This window comes from Oenanthe melanoleuca, chromosome 24, assembly GCF_029582105.1.
Source record: "Oenanthe melanoleuca isolate GR-GAL-2019-014 chromosome 24, OMel1.0, whole genome shotgun sequence".
NCBI lineage: Eukaryota > Metazoa > Chordata > Aves > Passeriformes > Muscicapidae > Oenanthe > Oenanthe melanoleuca.
Genome location: NC_079357.1, coordinates 4,564,120 through 4,581,972, shown reverse-complemented (window position 1 = coordinate 4,581,972; position 17,853 = coordinate 4,564,120). Strand labels below are relative to the sequence as shown.

General features: G+C 50.9%; 1 protein-coding gene across 2 annotated transcripts in view; it reads right to left on the bottom strand.

Moving 5' to 3' along the window:
• ARHGAP32 (Rho GTPase activating protein 32) overlaps positions 1 to 17,853 on the bottom strand; it is a 233,726-nt gene that overhangs the window by 8,911 nt on the left and 206,962 nt on the right. For both annotated transcript variants that reach the window (XM_056509588.1, XM_056509589.1), the window contains 9 exons: positions 13,863 to 13,965; positions 10,121 to 10,265; positions 9,486 to 9,568; positions 7,253 to 7,360; positions 5,953 to 6,098; positions 3,627 to 3,828; positions 2,719 to 2,864; positions 1,763 to 1,837; positions 347 to 1,198 (listed from right to left, as the gene is read on the bottom strand). In XM_056509588.1, coding sequence (XP_056365563.1) covers positions 347 to 1,198; positions 1,763 to 1,837; positions 2,719 to 2,864; positions 3,627 to 3,828; positions 5,953 to 6,098; positions 7,253 to 7,360; positions 9,486 to 9,568; positions 10,121 to 10,265; positions 13,863 to 13,965 — 1,860 coding nt within the window. The remainder of the gene's footprint in view (positions 1 to 346; positions 1,199 to 1,762; positions 1,838 to 2,718; positions 2,865 to 3,626; positions 3,829 to 5,952; positions 6,099 to 7,252; positions 7,361 to 9,485; positions 9,569 to 10,120; positions 10,266 to 13,862; positions 13,966 to 17,853) is intronic.

Here is a 17,853-nt window from a genome sequence, read left to right as displayed (position 1 = left end):
TTTTAGGCGGAAAGGTCCCTTCTTCGAGTGTTGCCAGATTTTTAATTTTAAAAAGTCTTATATGGTCTATTGGCTGAAATGATTGAGAAGGATATGCTAGAGATTTTCACATATGACAGGATGGGGGAAAAAAAAGCAGAATATAAAGCATTATGGAAATTATCCGAGATTTGTGTGATGTAGGGAGAAGGCAGAGGTTAAGACTACTGATCTGCACAGCCCTGCAAGACACTCGTGACCAGAACTGACGGGCAATCCCCTCTCCTAAAGGCACGCAGAGGAGGATGGTTCTGAGAGCAGCTCCCCTTTGGAACTTACAGAAAGAATGGAGGAAAATGCACTGTACCTGGCTGGGTGTGTCCACTGGGTACAGTCTTATTCTGACTGCTTGGCATGGCTCTCTCCCCTTCTTCTGGCAAATCTGCTTTGCAAGCAGCCACTAGCTGGGGATGCTGCAGTTCTTGGTGGGCTCCTTCCCCTGCTCCTGTTTCACTGTTTTTCAGGGGCAAGGACATCTGGGTTGGGGACCTGTTTGTGATCTCAGTGATGCCAATCTCTTTGCTCCAGCTGGAAGCAGAGGAGTTCCTGGATGTGGTGGGCACTCCTCCCACGGCCTCTGGCACACGGCTAGGCAGCACAAAGGAGGTGGGTTCTGTGCTCAGCGGTGGAGATTTGATCGGTTTTCGGGCTGTCTTGGGCGAGAAGCTGAGGGGTTTGCAGGCCTGCTCTTCTGTGGGGCTCAGGTCCAGCGTAAAGAAGGGACTCATCTTCTCCTGGAAAGGGGACACTGGTTCAGAGCTCGTGGCACTGCCTGGGGTCTGGGACTGGCTGCCCGATTCGAAATCCTTCTTGAGCAGGCTGGGCTTGTCCCTACTGGTATCGACGGACTCCAGCAGGGAGGTGCTGCTGTCCAGGCACTCGGACTCCGCCTGGGGGGGGCTGCACTGGAAGGACATGGGGTCGAAGTCCAGGCTGGCGACGCCGATGTCGGGCGGGCTGAGGTCCACGTCCTCCGAGGAGCGCGGCGAGATGAGCGCAGGGACGTGGATCAGCCCCTCGTCGCCGTCGCTGTCGTCGTGGGGGAGGTTGTCGTAGGAGTTGCAGCGGTTCATGCTCCCCAGCAGCTCCCCGTTGAAGGAGGCAGACAGGGCATCGCTGCTGGACCTGGGCCTTCTGGGCCGGAACAGTTTGGATTCCCCTGGAGGTGAAGAGACACCGGGGGTTAGTGACAGAACCTCCTCTCCTGGGGGCTGGGGGTGTCAGGGCAGTCTAAGGCAGCCAGAGGCTCCCCTGGTGATCTCTGCACACAAAGTACCATCCTTGGCACTCACTGCTTACTCCATTTGCTTAAGCTCTTCTACAGCACTTGCCAGGCACAATTTGGTCTGAAACTAAGCTGTGTGCACAAGCAAAGACACTTTAAATGTGCTGAAGGCCTGTCTCAGAGAGCACTTTCCTTCACAATGCTGTCCTGTCAACCTTGAAATAGCAAGGGGAGGAGCCAAGGAATGAACATCAGCAGTGCCAGCTACACCAGAGCAAGAAGTTTGCTTTTTTTTAACCTTAAAAGCAGGAAAAGCCGTGAAGAGCATTTCTGTGAGACCCATCTGTGCTGGGAGCAGAAAGCTGCTTCATCAGTTAGCAAGTTCAGCTTCCCCTGGAGAGCTGAAAAACCTGCCCTGTTGAATACCTACAGCCAGAGATGTCAGAGTGCCTCCCTCAATGCCCATTTCTCAGAGGTGCAGGTAGGATTTTGCCTTACCATCCACGGCATGCAGGGAGGTGAGGGACTCCTCGCTCTTGGCTGAGCGGAGCGTCCCGCTGTCTCCTCGTCCTCCTGAGGGAAGGAACCACACAGGGAAAGGATCAGTTAGGAAAGGGCTTTGCATTTAGCTGGATAATGGTGGCAGGAAAAACACAAATGCATTTCTAGCACCATCGCTGTCCTGAGAGCAATTCTGTTTGAAGGTAGGTTTCTGACTCTCGTTTTACCTGGAGACAGTAACCCATGCATGTGGTGACTGCTGCAGGTGACAGGCTGGGAAACAAACCCCACAAGCAAAATCCCTCAAAAAGGGAGAAGGAAGGAGCATCTACACACCCTGTTTTATGGGCACTAAACAAGCATAACTTCAGTATCTGAGGAGACAGTCTTGAAGAGGATCATAGAGAGTGCAAGGACTGTGAGGGTAAGAATTTAAAGATCAACCTGGGAGATGAGGGAATAAAAGTTCTCTCGGGCCCATGTTTTGGGATTTGTGGTGTGTTTTACTGCAAAAACAAGTTGTTGCTATTTTTAAGTTTGGAAAGAGACAGAAATTATATATGGAAAAGGCTGAGAATTCCACCTCCATATCCTGTCTGTGGCTACAAAGGGCTGTTGGCTGCCTTCTCTGGGTACTCTGGTAAAGCTTTTGGAGGGAATGTGTTTGTGGGAAGGTGCCTTTCCCTTGTTTCATCTTCTGAGAGCACCAAGGGGAGCCAGAACTGTATTCTCATTTCATAATGGGAGTGTCAGAAGAAATTATCCTGTGACTTATTACAGCAGCAGCCACATCTTGCCTTTCCAAAGCACAGAGGTGTGAGCCCCGGCAGGCTCCACTGGGAAAGAACAGCTACTGGAGGTGTCATGCACGGCTTGGACGCTAGAAGGAGATAAGAGCCCACAGGAAACATCACTGCACTGCTGAAAACCCTGGGCTTTGGAGGAGGCCTCACCTGCCAGGGCTATGGCTTTCATTTCGGAGGGCTCGCTGGGGTTGCGCTGCAGCTTGCGCTTGGACACGGAGGAGGATTTTCCCAGGTTGAAGAAGGAACGCCAGCTCCCCACTGGAGACTTCTTTATCTTGCTGGGAGGCCTTTTCCTGGGGAGAGAAAGTGGAACACATGGATGGAGGGGGTGCTGCAGCTCAATTCTGGCTGCTTGTTATCAGCACACTGCTTTCTGCTCAGAACTCCTGGTGTCTGCTTGGCAACTCCCTCTTTTCCACAGCTGAGGATGTTTGCATTCTTCCAGCTCGGCCCTAAAGTCTTGCTGTGTAAATTCTCCCACCCACTGCAAAGCAGCTGCAGTGCAGGTGAGGAAAGGCTCTTCCTTGTCTGATCCAGTAGCCAAGGGATGGATTTTATGGAAGAAGCCCCAGCTCTCTGGGAAGCTGGGCAGCCATAAAGGTGTTCAAAAGCATCTCTCACTCCTGTTATAAAACCACCTCAGTCTCCTACACTGCCATGGTTAATTTCCAGTGTCCTCAAGTCTGTCCAACTGCTCCACTTCAAAGGAACCTGGATTTGTGACAGGCAGTTAGTCCTGGAAAACCCCAATGCCTGCAGGTGCTCACCCTGTTTACATCTCTGTGTGTGACTCATCAGGCACCTCTGCACCACAGACAACACAGATTTATACATTAAATGATATCCCTGCTGAAAACAAGAGGGAGTGGAGCACAAACTATCTGGCTAAACCAAGACCACTGACGTGAGCTGAATCCTCCCAGGGTCCAAAGCAGGTGGAAAACTGGCTGCAATACTTTACAAATTTAACAAGTCTCAAGTCACTATAAGCAAATTTTTGCTGCATGCAAAATAACACAGTTATGACACATGCTGGGAAGGAAACCTGTCTCTACCTTTCAGATGGGAAGTCAATGACAGTGTGGAATTTCCCTTGCAAAGCTGCTGGGCCTTCTCCCACTTCGATGTACTTGCTGTCTGCCACGATGGGAGAGTTGATCTGGGCCTGTGTCCGTGCCTGAGCCTCCTCCAGCGTGAGCAGCTTGGTGGAGGGGGAGGACACCAGCAGAGACTTGGGCCGGGATAAAGAGCTGTGCCCTGCAAGGGAAAACCACAGGCAACAGGGAGAGTCAGCAACCAGCAGTGCAGAGATCAAAGCTCAGCTCTGTGTGTCTAGGGAGGTGCTGTGTTTTTCTGAACCTTTGTTATCCCAACCATTGAAAGACGTGGACAAAACAGGACCACAGTGTCACAGATACACTGACTGATGACTAAAAGAATAAGGTTAGTGTATTAAAAACAAAAAGCAGAGGGAAGCAGGTAGGATGGAAACATTTGTGACATACTTTCCTTCATCTATATGCAAGAGCCTGTAAAGAAAATTATGTTTTTCCTTTGCATAAAGCCTGGCTGGGTCATTCCCAGATTTCACTTCCTGGTGCAGCAGGACATGCCATGTGTGACTGAAGCTGCTACAAACCAAAGAGCACCTGGACACAGCAAATACAATCTGCTGTGTGCCTTGCCTGTGGCCTTTAGAGCTTGTGCCTGGATTGGGAGATGAGTGTGTAAAACTGAAAGTAGCTGCTGCTGCCTCCTGCTGCTGCCAGCTTCCGTGGAGAGATTACAGGGAGCCCACTGCAGGAGCAGCTCTCCTGTGTCTGCCATTGCCTCTTGTACAGGTATTTCTAGGGTTACTCCCAGGAGAGTTCAGGGCTGTGGGGGAGATGTGCCAGTGCAGAACATTCTGCTTGGTCCAGTTCCATGGCTGTCCCTGGAGCAGCACAGCTCTGTGTGAGGGATGCACAGTCTGGGGGGTGTGGGAGCTGTAAATGCTGTCCTGGGTGAAGTTTAGGTTAAAACAGGTTTGGCAGCACCACTCCCCCCTCTCACTGGCGGGTGCAGGAGCTGTGCTCACACCCAGAGGCTCCCAGGAAACCATTGTGGAATGCAGAATTCCTGCATCCAGCCAACCCAACAGCCTGACCCTCCTCCCTGCCAGGCCTGTGTCAGAGCCACTGAATGCAAATGACCAAGTCATTAAACAATTAGCCGAATTTACAAGGGCCATTCTAAGCCTGGATAATCATCTGGCTGGGATTCTGAGCATGCTTATCTTCCTTCTCCTGGCAGAGCCAGCCTGCTGGGGCTGGCACTGCTTTGCCAAACTAACCTCTGGCTTCCATGGACTTAGAATTGCCCTACAGCAGAAGAAAAAGCTGGACTTGGATCAACTCACCCAGCCTAAACAGAGGTAGGGTTTGTTTAAAAGAAGGGAGCAGCAAATACAGAGGAAACCCAGCTCTCTGCAGCCCCAGGGGTGGTAAGTGCAGTGGCTGTGCATGTTCCAGGCAAGGGGAGGCTAGCAAGGCAGATGGTGCAGCCCTAATGCAGCTTAGGAGCAGGAACAGCTTGTGGCAGCCACACTAACACAGAGAGTAAACTTTCCTCCTGGTGCTGCTCTGCTCCTTCTCCGTGGAACAGACATGTGGTCTCAGTTACCCAAGGGAATTTGTAGGTTCCAAGGCTGGATGACTTCCAGGTGCTCCAGGTTCATTCCTCATCCTAAAGCAACAGCAGCCTGAGCTGTGTGGCTGCTCAGCCCTGCTCACAAGCCCACATAGGCTCTGCAGAGTAAATAACCAGCACAAGAGCTGTCAAAATAGCCCTTTAAGAGCAAGATTTAAGTTTCTTAGCCTCAATATTACTAAATGCAGAGAGATTCATTCCTATTTGTGTTCTAAGGTATGGATGAGGGCAGACAGATGGGCATACTTACCCACAGCTCCAATGGCTAAGTATGCAGGAGCATCAGTAAAGATGGGTTTATGAAGGAGAGGGAGCATGGGAGACAAAGATTTAAGTGATTCCTTGCAATTTCTCAGTGGTTGGACATAAAAGCAGAAGCCAAACATTCATCTCTGCATTCCTGTGGGGCATCCTTGGCTTCTAAGAAAGGTACTGAGAGCAGTTTCTAAACCCAGGCCCTTTCTCTCTGCGCTCTGACATGCCAACCCAGGAATGTCCTCTGGGTAGGAATAAAAGCATTTCCACTCCCAGGGGGGCTGAGGCCCAGCACACACACACACACACACACACACACACACACCTGCCCCATTCTCCCCTCCCAGGGAGGCTGAGGCCAGCACACACACACACACACACACACACACACTCACACACACACCTGCCCCTCCCAGGGAGGCTGAGGCCAGCCCTCACCTGCCCCGTCGCGGATGACCTGGCTGAGCTTGGAGCTGAAGAGCACGTCCACGTGGTTGAGGATGAACTCCACCACCACCGACTGGATGCGCACCTCCATGAAGGCGGCCGTGCCGCTGAAACACGCCGACTCGATCTGCTTGGACCTGCAGAGGGACAGGGAGGGCAGCACTGGGCTGCAGGGGCTGCAGCTCAGGAAAGGCTCAGGGTAGCTCTGGGGATCAGTCTCAGCAACGCTCACAAATGTCACTGACTGGGGATTTAGGGCCACACTTCAGATCCTGGTTCCAGTCCTACTGGCAGGGCAAGAGGAACACTGGGCTGGGAGGAAAAGGGACTGGGACAGGTCTGAAGATCCAGAATGAAGAACTTCTGTTAACCCATTTCCATGAGTGCCAGAGTTCAAGGCAGTGCTGTTGTACAAACCTTCTGTGGCCTCTAAGAGGATTTTCCCTCGAGCAGGGAGTGTCTCCAACTGATCCTGCTGAGTGAATGCCCCAGGACTCACCAAAGCAAACTCAAGCACAAGGTCACTCCACTGCTGGTGGAACTGCCAGAAAGAAGAGCCCACCTGCATGAACTGGGAGTGCCAAGGCCAGGCTGGACAGGGCTTGGATCAACCTGGGATAGTGGAAGGTGTTCCTGCCCATGGCAGCTTTAATACCTCTCTCAACCCAAACACTTCTGGGATTCCCTGATGAACTGCACACTCAAGATTTCTCAGATTGCTAACAAGAGCAGTTCAGGAATTAATAGTAAAGGGCAGGGTGATATTATTTTTTTCTTTTAAAGCAAAATTTTTAACTTACACCATTAATTTTAAAGTGCAGATATCATGCAGATTCAAAACAGATTTATCCAAGATCATTTCTGTAAGTTTGAATTCTTGCAGCCAAAAGCTGTCAAATTAGATTCTAGAGACTTATGCAGTGGATGATCAGTGATGCTACTGTAGAAATTTTCCTGGATGATCAAGGACACATCAGTCTCATCTAACCAGGAGAGAAGAAATTATCCTCTAAAAGAGGGTTGAGGGAACTCTTCCTTGTCACTACTGACAGAACTGCAGCCAGTGGAACTGTTTTGTGTGAGACAGGATAACACTGGGGCTGTTTTACATCACTAGGTCAGGAACTTGCCACCTGATCTAAAATCCTGCTTAGAATAATTTCCCATATTTTACAGGAGGAGAAGAAGATGCTGGGTGAAGAAAAGAAGAGCTCTTTCCAGCTGCTGAAAGCTGGGATTTTCTGGAATGTAAACATTAATCTTGTACTGAAATGGGAAAATCCCAGAGTACCTGAGGAGGTTTGGAGCCCAGACGATGGCCAAGTTCTTGGTGTGCATATTTGTGATGGAGCAATAATCAGCCAGACGAGCCAAATGTCTCATTAGGAACTCCAGTGTCCTGGAAAACAGGAGAGAGGCAAATGTTCAGCACCACTGAGCAAAGCCAGGCTGTGATCCACAGCACAAACCCAGCTCATTATTTCCTTTTGCTGTGACAGCTCCCAGAAAGGAGCACTGCACTCCTTGCCCTCAGCCCCTCGGTGGAGCTGCTGTGGCAATGCTGACACAGCCTGGGGAGACTGAGCCCTGTCTCCTGACTGGTCCAGGCCTCAGGAAAGGACAGCTCCAGAAAAAAGCCCTTTGCAGCTGTGTGACAGCCATGGGGGTGTGCTCAGGGATGTGTGGATGCTGATCCTGGCATGGGGGTGCACTGATTTAGACCCAGCATACAGAAAACCAGCCAGCTGTACTGAGTTCTGCTGGGAAGGTTCTGGCTGCAGGTTTCTCAGAGTAAGGCAGATGGAAGGTTAAACTTCACAGGCTTTTGTTCACATTAAAAAATGGTGGGGTCTGTATATTTCAGCATTGCTGTGTTTGGAAGGAGGTGAGCAGGAGGTGAGAGTGAAATGCTGCTGAACCCTCCTGGTGCCCTGGCTTGTGTCTGTCTCACAGTCTGTCCTTTCGGGGACAGGGGGAGAGAGATGGAGCAGAGAGGCTCCAAATTCCACAAATAAACAAGATTGGAAAGTGAAGAAAAGGGCTCTGGCTGGAAACCAAACACCTCCTGCCTGCACCTTCTCATCACTGAGCAGCAGAAATATAAAAACCCCAGGAAACAAGAGCAGCACCCCGTGACCTACAGCATTCCATATCCAGCTGTTGGCTGTGCCCCCTCTCTGAGACTGATGTGCTGCTGCTACCAGACCCTACTTTAAAGGAAAAATCATTTCAGGGAAAAGGTGAATGGAAAAGAAGTTCAGTTTACTTTTGAAAGGGCCACATACCCTCAATTAATATCAATATTGCCATTAGTTACTACAAGCAGCAGCTGCTGCACCAACTAGCCAACCTTATTTAAAGAGCAAGTAACACAGTTGTAGTTTATAACACATCAGTTAAATCCCAGTTACCTTTTATAATTAGTTATTTACACACTCATTGTGTGTGTACACACATCACAGTAAATGAAATTTAAACATTTATAGGAAGAAATTACTATAAATAGCTATCAACAGCTGTCCTTATGTGTTACACCTGACCCCTTAGACCAGAATTCTAACTTCACCTGCAGATTAACATACATTACAATAATCAATTCAAGATTGTAATGAAATATTCTAATTAGGTATCAATCACCAAATACCTTCTGCATTCCCCCAAATGGTCACCTAAACCACTGGGACACATCAGGGGAGCTGGCCCAGCCAATTAAAATAGTTACCCATCTGTAAATAACTTCCACCACATGTTGTCATCAGCTATTTCTACCAATTACAATTCACAATTAGTGAACACTACTTACCATGCACCACTTGTTATTAATATTAAAGTGTCATTAACATGAGTATTATACTGTATATAACAGTATTCAATATAGTTATTAAAGCCAATCATCAATACCAATTTGTCTGATGCCTTTTCCCCATACCCTGCCATAATTTTTAATACTAAAGACTGTTAAAATGTTGTTGTTCTTAGTCAAGATTCATTACCATATAGCACAAGTTCTTATTACAACTAATTAGCTTGAATATTGTATTTTAATTGGTGATTTTTAAACACTCTATTATGCTACTCTAATATATAACTCTAGTATAATTAATTACATCAGTAATTCTCAGAGCATTGCTGTTATTTGCCAGTTATTATTTCTGCAAGGAGGGGCAAATTGGAGACAAAATACAGTTGGCCACGTTTGACTGAAGGCGAGCAATTTTTTGGCTACATTTAACTTTTTTAAAGTGCTGTTAGCACTGGTATTGTGCCCCCAATAAAAAAAAAAAATATTTCCTTACACTGACATAACAAGCTCCTATTTCCCTCCCAGACAGAGCTTCCAAGGATGTGAAGTAGGACCATGTTTATTGTACAGTGTTTGGTGAGGAGCTAATTAAAATATGAATAACTTTCTACAGCTATAATCATTTGGATATGCAGAGGCACAGTGTGGCTGTCTTGAGAGGGAAACTGGAATTACAAACTCCTCTCACAAAATGTCCACAACACCATAAGGCTGCACTCACCTGTAGTGGGGAGGGGGCAGCTGCTGGATCACATCATGGATCTTAACCAGCCTCTCCTCATCTGTAGCAGCAGAAACAGCATCCTGGAACGAGGCAGGAAAGGATTTAGCAGCAGATAAACCCCCAGCATGCCAGTCTTGGCAGCCAGGTGGGTTTTGTTGCTCTTCTCCCCCTTGGGTGAGGGGTCTGTCTGGGACACAGAGCAGCATATGGATCATGTAAGGAAGGCCAAGTAAGACATGACCTGGGGCATGTCAAGGGCACAGAGAATTCCTGCAGGAGACATTTAGCTCAGAGCAGCACTTGCTTTCAACCTCATTCCTGGGAAATGGCAAAGCCTGGAAAGTGTGCCAGGGACTTCTGCTGGGGGCCCCAGCACAGCATGGCACAGGGGGCAAAGGCACCTCTGAGTAAGCTGAAGGGGACTCAGAGAAGGCCCCTCAGAGCCCAGGGCACTGCCAGCCCTTTCTGGGATGCAGGATGGGATCAGGAGGGCTGGGAGCTTTGCTGCCACACCCCTGTGATGGCTCTAACACCCCAGGTGAGCAGAGCAGGCAGGGCAGTGCGTGGAGGCAGGCCCAGCCTGCAGGGTCTCTGCTCCAGACTCCCCAGTGACTGCAGTGCCCGGCACTCACCGAGAACTTCTCGTAGAGCTGGTAGGTGAGCAGGGGGTTGGGCAGCTCCCGGAAGTACAGCTTGCACAGAGAGCCCACACAGTGGATGTCCTGGATGTAAATGTCCTTGGTCAGGTCGGGGATCTGCTCCGAGTCAAACTCGTGCCTGGCAGTGAGAACAGACAAATGGCTAATGGAGCAGCAGGCATGAGATCAAACCCAGCACAAAGCACAGCAAGGCTTCCCTGACTTACAGGAAAAAACAGAAAAATGTCACCAAAGCCACGTGGCCCACGGCTGTGGGGCAGCCAGTGGGGATACTTTCCAAAAAAGAGACTTTCCATTTTTCTAGTAAAGCACTTTCAGTTGGTTTAACACCAACTGGCTGCAATCCCTTTTGCTGCATCAGGGCTTTTCACAAAGTCTCCAGAGAACATCTTCCAAGACCACAAGAACAAGTTTAACTCCCAAGACTGTGACTGGGATTGCCCATAGGAATGATGAAAGCTGCTGTCCCTCTGCATTTCAAATGGCAATGATATAAGCCCTGCCAGCAGCACTTCCACTGGCAGCACATGGAAACCAGTGAGTGCAGGAATTCCTGGGGGATGAGCTGGTGAGCTGAGCCTGCCTCTGCTACAGGGAGAAGACAGCCAGGAACCACATGAAGAAAACCCCACAGCACTCCCTTGGTTTTTAGAGAGAGAAAAAGCCCCAGTCACCAATGTTTATGAAAATCCTGCCAGCACAGCAACTACAGCTGGGGCTGGGTGTGCTGGCACATCCCTGTCCTGTCCCTCAGCCACAGCTTGTGCCAGAGGCTGGCACAGCCCCTGAGCTCTGCCTGAGGAGCAGGGTGTGCCCAGGGCAGCATGTGTCTGTAACTGAGCCCTCCAGGGAGCAGAGGAGCTCCTTCCATCCCTGCACATGGGCACTGCCCTTCACTCCCCCCACAAGAGGCAGGAGAGGTCCCCACCTGCTCAGGGTGAACAGCCCAGCCCTCCCTCACCCTGAAGACAGCAGAGGAGGCAAGGAAGGACTCAGCTTTCCACATCCCCAGTGTCCAGCACACACCACTTCCCACACTTTTTCTGTCTTCCATACCACTTTTCTGACTCACCCCTTGCTCATGTCTGGGACAGAAACTCAGCTCCTGCACTTGGCTCTGCAGAAAAGCTCAGGAAGGCACCAGCCCACCCCACACAAACACACTCAGCCCTGGCTCCAACTCCCTGCCCATATCCTGCCCTACTGCAACGGTTTTTCCTAGGAATAAAGGAAATTTATTCACACTGTGTCAGATGTTCCCCTGCAGAAGTGAATGTGCAGGGAAGAGATGGATGTCCTGCTACATTCAATACCCCTCTCTCCACACCAGCTGTTCCCAGAGTTACATGTTATTCCTTCAGATCCAAAGGGAGATTTTGTTAGGTGAAGAAAACTCCACAGCTCTCAGAAAGAGCCAGGACAGCAGGGATCAACACCCCAAATCAACAGTGGCTGCTTGCCACTGCCAAATAAAGGCAGCTACTGGCCTACTGAAGAGCCAACCTCTGTCCCATGGAAATCTCCCGTGTGGAATAAATTCTCTAACCTTCTCTCCAACCAAAAAGACATTTCAATTCAGGAGATCCAGTTCTTCTATAGGAAACCTAAGCACTGTGATTCACTTATAAGAATAGTGCAGCCCCAGCTTTGGAATGAGCTTAATGCCCTGTTTATACAGCTGGGAAAAGCAGCAAGACATGTCCTATGTCCATCAAAACACTCAAAGTCTGTAGTGATTTACATTAACAGGACAGTGTCAATAAATTATGGCATGCATTCCCTTCCTTTTGTCTTTGGAACATCTCAGAAACCTGGAAAACAGGCTGTCCCTTCATTCTCTGCACTAGAACAGGGAATGATGTCATCACAATTTTAGAAAACCATTTTTAAATCACCTTTGATAAACGATGAAGGAGAAAATGGTCTTGGCAACACAAATGGGAAAAAAAGACTAGGACAGAGATTAGAAGGATGGTCCAGCACAAGTCAAAATGGGGAATAAAGGGATATAACTGAAGCAATGGCAAATGTTTTATTCAGTCACAGCTCAGTCAGAGCCTTTGGATCCTGCATATCAAAACCTTGGGACCAGATTTTTAAAATGGGACTTGCTGGGATAAGAAACAGGATTAATCTGAACCAGAACAAACCCATCCATCCAAGGGTTTGAGCAGTCAAACCTGCCCTCTGAGCTAGGGGACAGCTGGTACAAAGAAGGTGCTCTGCCCATGGCAAGCAGCCCCGTGCTGCTCTGCCAGGCCATGGAGCCAGGAGCAGTGCTGGAACGAGTCACATCCACTCAGCACATCAGAGCTGCACACCAAACAACAGCAGGGAAACAGCCTCAGGAAAGAAAAGGGAGTTTGCTGTGGTGGGAACAGCTCCTAACCAGAACACACTCCTGACCCTTCCCAGGGCAGCCCCTTAGCACCCTGCACTGCACCCTGCAGAGGAGCTGCCCCAGCACACAGGCTGTTCCCTGCCCTGCCCTGCAGAGGAGCTGCCCCAGCACACAGGCTGTGCCTGCCCTGCCCTGCACTGCACTGCACCCTGCAGTGGAGCTGCCCCAGCACACAGGCTGTTCTCTTCTGTTCTGTTCCCTGCCCTGCCCAGCCCTGCAGAGGAGCTGCCCCAGCACACAGGCTGTGCCTGCCCTGCCCTGCACTGCACCCTGCAGTGGAGCTGCCCCAGCACACAGGCTGTGCCTGCCCTGCCCTGCACTGCACTGCACCCTGCAGTGGAGCTGCCCCAGCACACAGGCTGTTCTCTTCTGTTCTGTTCCCTGCCCTGCCCAGCCCTGCAGAGGAGCTGCCCCAGCACACAGGCTGTTCTGTTCTGTTCCCTGCCCTGCACTGCACCCTGCAGAGGGGCTGCCCCAGCACACAGGCTGTGCCTGCCCTGCACTGCACCCTGCAGAGGAGCTGCCCCAGCACACAGGCTGTTCCCTGCCCTGCAGAGGAGCTGCCCCAGCACACAGGCTGTTCCCAGCGCTGCAGTGGAGCTGCCCCAGCACACAGGCTGTTCTCTTCTGTTCCCCGCCCTGCCCAGTCCTGCAGAGGAGCTGCCCCAGCACACAGGCTGTTCTCTTCTGTTCCCTGCCCTGCAGAGGAGCTGCCCCAGCACACAGGCTGTTCTCTTCTGTTCCCTGCCCTGCAGTGGAGCTGCCCCAGCACACAGGCTGTTCCCTGCCCTGCAGTGGAGCTGCCCCAGCACACAGGCTGTTCTGTTCCCTGCCCTGCAGTGGAGCTGCCCCAGCACACAGGCTGTTCCCTGCCCCTTAGCACCCTGCAGAGGAGCTGCCCCAGCACACAGGCGGAGCTGCCCCAGCACACAGGCTGTTCTGTTCCCTGCCCTGCACTGCACCCTGCAGAGGAGCTGCCCCAGCACACAGGCTGTTCCCTGCCCCTTAGCACCCTGCAGAGGAGCTGCCCCAGCACACAGGCTGTTCCCAGCCCTGCAGAGGAGCTGCCCCAGCACACAGGCTGTTCCCTGCCCAGCCCTGCAGAGGAGCTGCCCCAGCACACAGGCTGTTCCCTGCCCAGCCCTGCCCAGCCCTGCAGTGGAGCTGCCCCAGCACACAGGCTGTTCCCTGCCCCTTAGCGCCCTGCAGAGGAGCTGCCCCAGCACACAGGCTGTTCCCTGCCCCTTAGCACCCTGCAGAGGAGCTGCCCCAGCACACAGGCTGTTCTGTTCTGTTCCCTGCCCCGCCCCTTACCGCAGTTTCTGGATGTTGGAGGCGATCCCGGACAGCCGGTATATCCCATCCACAATGCCGTGCTTCTCGATGAACTCCGTGCAGCTCTTGAGGACCTGGGGCACTGAACACACACACCTGGGGTTAGTAAAGCCCTCCTGCAGGCTCTGCTCTGGGCAGCTGCCATAAACACTCCTACCCTGGCCATGGCTTCAGTTCCTCCTCAGGGGAGAAAGCCTGTAGGAAATTTAACTTCAGGAGTTGAAACTGGTCAGAGGCATTCCTGCTTTGACAAGGGAATGCCAGGACATGAATCAGGCCAAAAAAAGCCAGTTCTGGTCAGAGACAGTGCAGGTCCCATGACAACTCCCATGGGAACTGTGGTGTGAAATCCCATTCCAGAAGAGCTGTAAAATGGAATAAATACTATCTTTCAAATCTATACAGGATTACCATATCCTGCTTGTTTTAAGGAAATATAAACATCAGAGAGATGCTACTTTTGGCAGCACAGACAGGAGAGCTTTTACCACTGATAATTTCATCCTAAATGTCTGCTGGAGCATGGCTGGATATGGAGAGCTCCACAGAATCCCACACTCACAGAAAGTGCAGACAGAGGGGGGCATGACAGAATGGAAAAATCAGCCCAGGGGATATAATTAGGTGTCAAGTTAATATTGCAGCCGCTTCACCACCCCATTCCTTCCAGCTGGCTTCCCAGGCTCATGCACATCCAGGGCTGGAGCTGTGTGCCCACCCAAGCAAGCCTGAGGAGGAGCAAATCACTGGATTTACAAAGGGCAGCAAAACTGTTCCAAACACAGAGAGAAAATCAGGATGGAGCTCCTGTGAGCATCAGCAAAGCTTCATGGAAAAAGCTGAGATCCCTGTGGATCCCTCTGGCAGCCACCTCTGTGCAGCAGCTGATGTGAGTGTTGTTCAGATGCCAGGTCTGATCACTGTGCCATGTGACACAGATTCTGAGCAGCTCATGTGGCAAATCCCCTTACAGCATGCAGCAAATGCCATCTGCCAGGCAGTGCTCCCAGGTGTGCTGCACTTGCATGCCCTGTGCTCCCCAGCTCCACCAGGCTGCTCCCCAGCCTGCAGCAAACCCCCACAGCTGGAGCAGAGGCACAGCTGAGATGGTTCCCTGGAAATCAGCAGGTGTATCCAGGGTCAGGGCATGCCTGCTGCACCTGGAGCACAGGACAGGTGAAAGCTGTAAATCCTGCAGCCTGTGTCAGTCACAGGCTCAGCCAGAGCAGATTAGACCCTGCACCTGGCATGCTCCAAGAGCCAGCCAGGCTCCAGAGTTACATCCCCAGGGATGTACAGCAGTTCTCACCATTTTCCAGCCAGGGCAGACTTTGAGATGAGCAGAACCCTTGTACATTAAGCCAAGAGCCTTGGAACCAAGTGCAGCTTTTCTGGGGAACAAAACTGGTGGAGGTGAAGCCTTGTGCTACCTCAGCACTGGTGAGCTCCAAGGAGGATCACAGATGGTGGCTTCAGGAACCAACACACCCTGAACCATCTGAGCTGGGGCAGGTGAGAGGTTCTCACCCAACACACACACAGCACGTTGGGGATACCCATCAATTACTACAAAGACAGATCTGAGCAGAGCAGGTGGAACACAAGACCTGGAATTCTCCCAGTGTCTCAAAAACGTTTCTGGAGGACAACACTTAAGCCTTTATTCAGGAAGATCCAACATCTCTGGAAGGAGAAAGTTTTTAAGGCTGGAAGTGGACAGGGAAGGAGTTCTGTCCTACTCAAGCAGTGGCCAGAAAGGGCTGAGGTGTGCACTGTACTGCACGACAGCACTGGGAGATGAGTGGGGCCAGGTGTGACCTGTGCAGGGCAGCAGGGTGGAACAGCTCCAGCCCATGCAGCAAAGGACAAGGACAAGGCTCTGTGTGCTGACACAGGCAGTGGTGTTTGTCCCCTGGGGGAGAAGAGCACCCAGACTGCCAGACACACCTGAAGCAAGGCCCTTGGGATGTCCCTGGGTGTCTGTGCCACCAGCACCCACTGCAAGGGGCCACAGGTCACAGATCTCACCAGTGACCTGCACAGGGCTGAGCCCCCCAGCAGCATTGCCTACATGCAGCAGTCCCAGAGGATCAGGCAGAGGAGTTTTCCCAAGCTTTGAAGTGCTGTGGCAAGATCTGCTAAAGCTGCAAACCCCAAAGACCTTAATGATCCACACTGCAGCCACAGGAGGAATCCTCTAGAATCAGCAGAGCTTGTTGAAATAAGTAAATCAAAATGCAAATAAACAAACAGGCAAATAAATCACGAGGCTGATAAATAAACAGCACTCTCCCTACCTGCCCCATTCTAGCAGGAAGCCTGGAGTGACAGTGGGCCAGGGCAGGGAGCCCAAGGAAGGCAAGGGCTGCAGCATCAGTGCTCTGCCTCAAGCTCTCTTGGCATGGAAGAGCCTGGGCACAGTGAAAGTAATTAATGCACCCTGAAAAGATCCCAGCAGGCTTGTTCCAAGCATTTCCTCATCTGGTTACCAGGACAATATGTTCTTTAAGCTAAATATACCACACCAGCACCAAGGATATTTTGGGGGAATTCTGCACAGTAGGAGAAGGGACTGAAATTCAAGTAGAGCTAAAATGGTACCTGAGGGGCCTTTGCTGGATGGTGAGCTCATTTTTCAGATTTCTGAACAAAGATGACACCTGGCCATCAGGTGTGTGTTTAAGCTCCCTCTGCCCTTTGATGCCTATTTTAGAGATGTAAATTCACACACAGAGGGAATAGTGACTGCAAAAGGCAGGATGACAGCACAAGCCAAGACTTCATTTTGCAAATGTCAAGAGTGCCCAGACCATCACCCACAGCAGCCTCTGACACCACACTGTGACTTTTTCAGGTACCTGTGTCCACCTGCTGCAGGAATCCCCTCCCCTGCAGGTGAACTTCTCAGCTCAGGAACTGATTTTGGCTTCCAGATCCCAAACCACAAGCCAGGTTTGAACCAGCCAGGTACCTCAGCCTCATCCCAGCAGGGAACCAAAGGAGATTTCCACTCACAGGATGCAGCAGCAACACTAAAGCTCTCCTAATGGCAGTTAATTACTGTGGTTTCCTGCAATTACAGCAGACTGGATGGCACACATGGTTTGCACCAAGAGCCATAAAGGCCCACCTGGGTCAGCACCTGGCTCTTGGCAGTGCCCTGCAGCTTTGGGAAAGGCAGGAGGAGGAGGAGGAGAAGGACTGCATCCTCACCCAGGGAACTCCTGAGCCCAGAACTGGTGCCTGGGTCATCCAGCTGAGCACACAGCCCTTTCCAGGGCCACATTCCCAGGCAAGTGACAAAAGCCACTCATCCTCAGTGTGATTTTAGTCCTTTTCTGAGCCACGGGGTCTCCAGGCAGTGACTCCAGAAACCCCCCTGCAGGCAGCTAAAATCCCCTGCCAGATGTGCCTGGGCACTCCCAGCCCTGCAGTGGGCACTGCACACACCTCCCACTCCAGAGACTCACCCTCCCTCCTTCCCTCCAGTATCTCCAGCACCAGGAGACAAAGTGCAAAGGGCTGGAAATGTGGCTGCCTCACCAAAGGGGCCCCTAGCAATTTCATCATCACAGCAGCCAAAGGAATTAATCCAAGTCCTTCCAGAGCATCTCTCAGCTGGTTTGAAAGGTTTATTGCATCTCCAAGGGCTCATTAACTGCTTCATCTCTGCCATTATGAGAAAGTAAAAGTTCTATGGTTTTCAAAACGTTTTTATTCATCCTCACATGAGGCATATTTCTTTTCCTATCATCTTGTTGGGTGTTTTCTTCTGTTTGTTTTTGGGTTTTTTTCTGTTTGTTTTTTTGTTTGGTTGGTTTTTGGTGGTGGTGGGTTTTTTTAAATATTTTGTCATGTTCCCTCCCTGGGCTTTGTGAGGTTTGCTTGTGTTGTTTTTCTTTTTTTTTATTATTTTTTTTTTCCTTAGCACATTACTGGAACCAGAAGTGTTTGTTCAGCCTGGGGCACA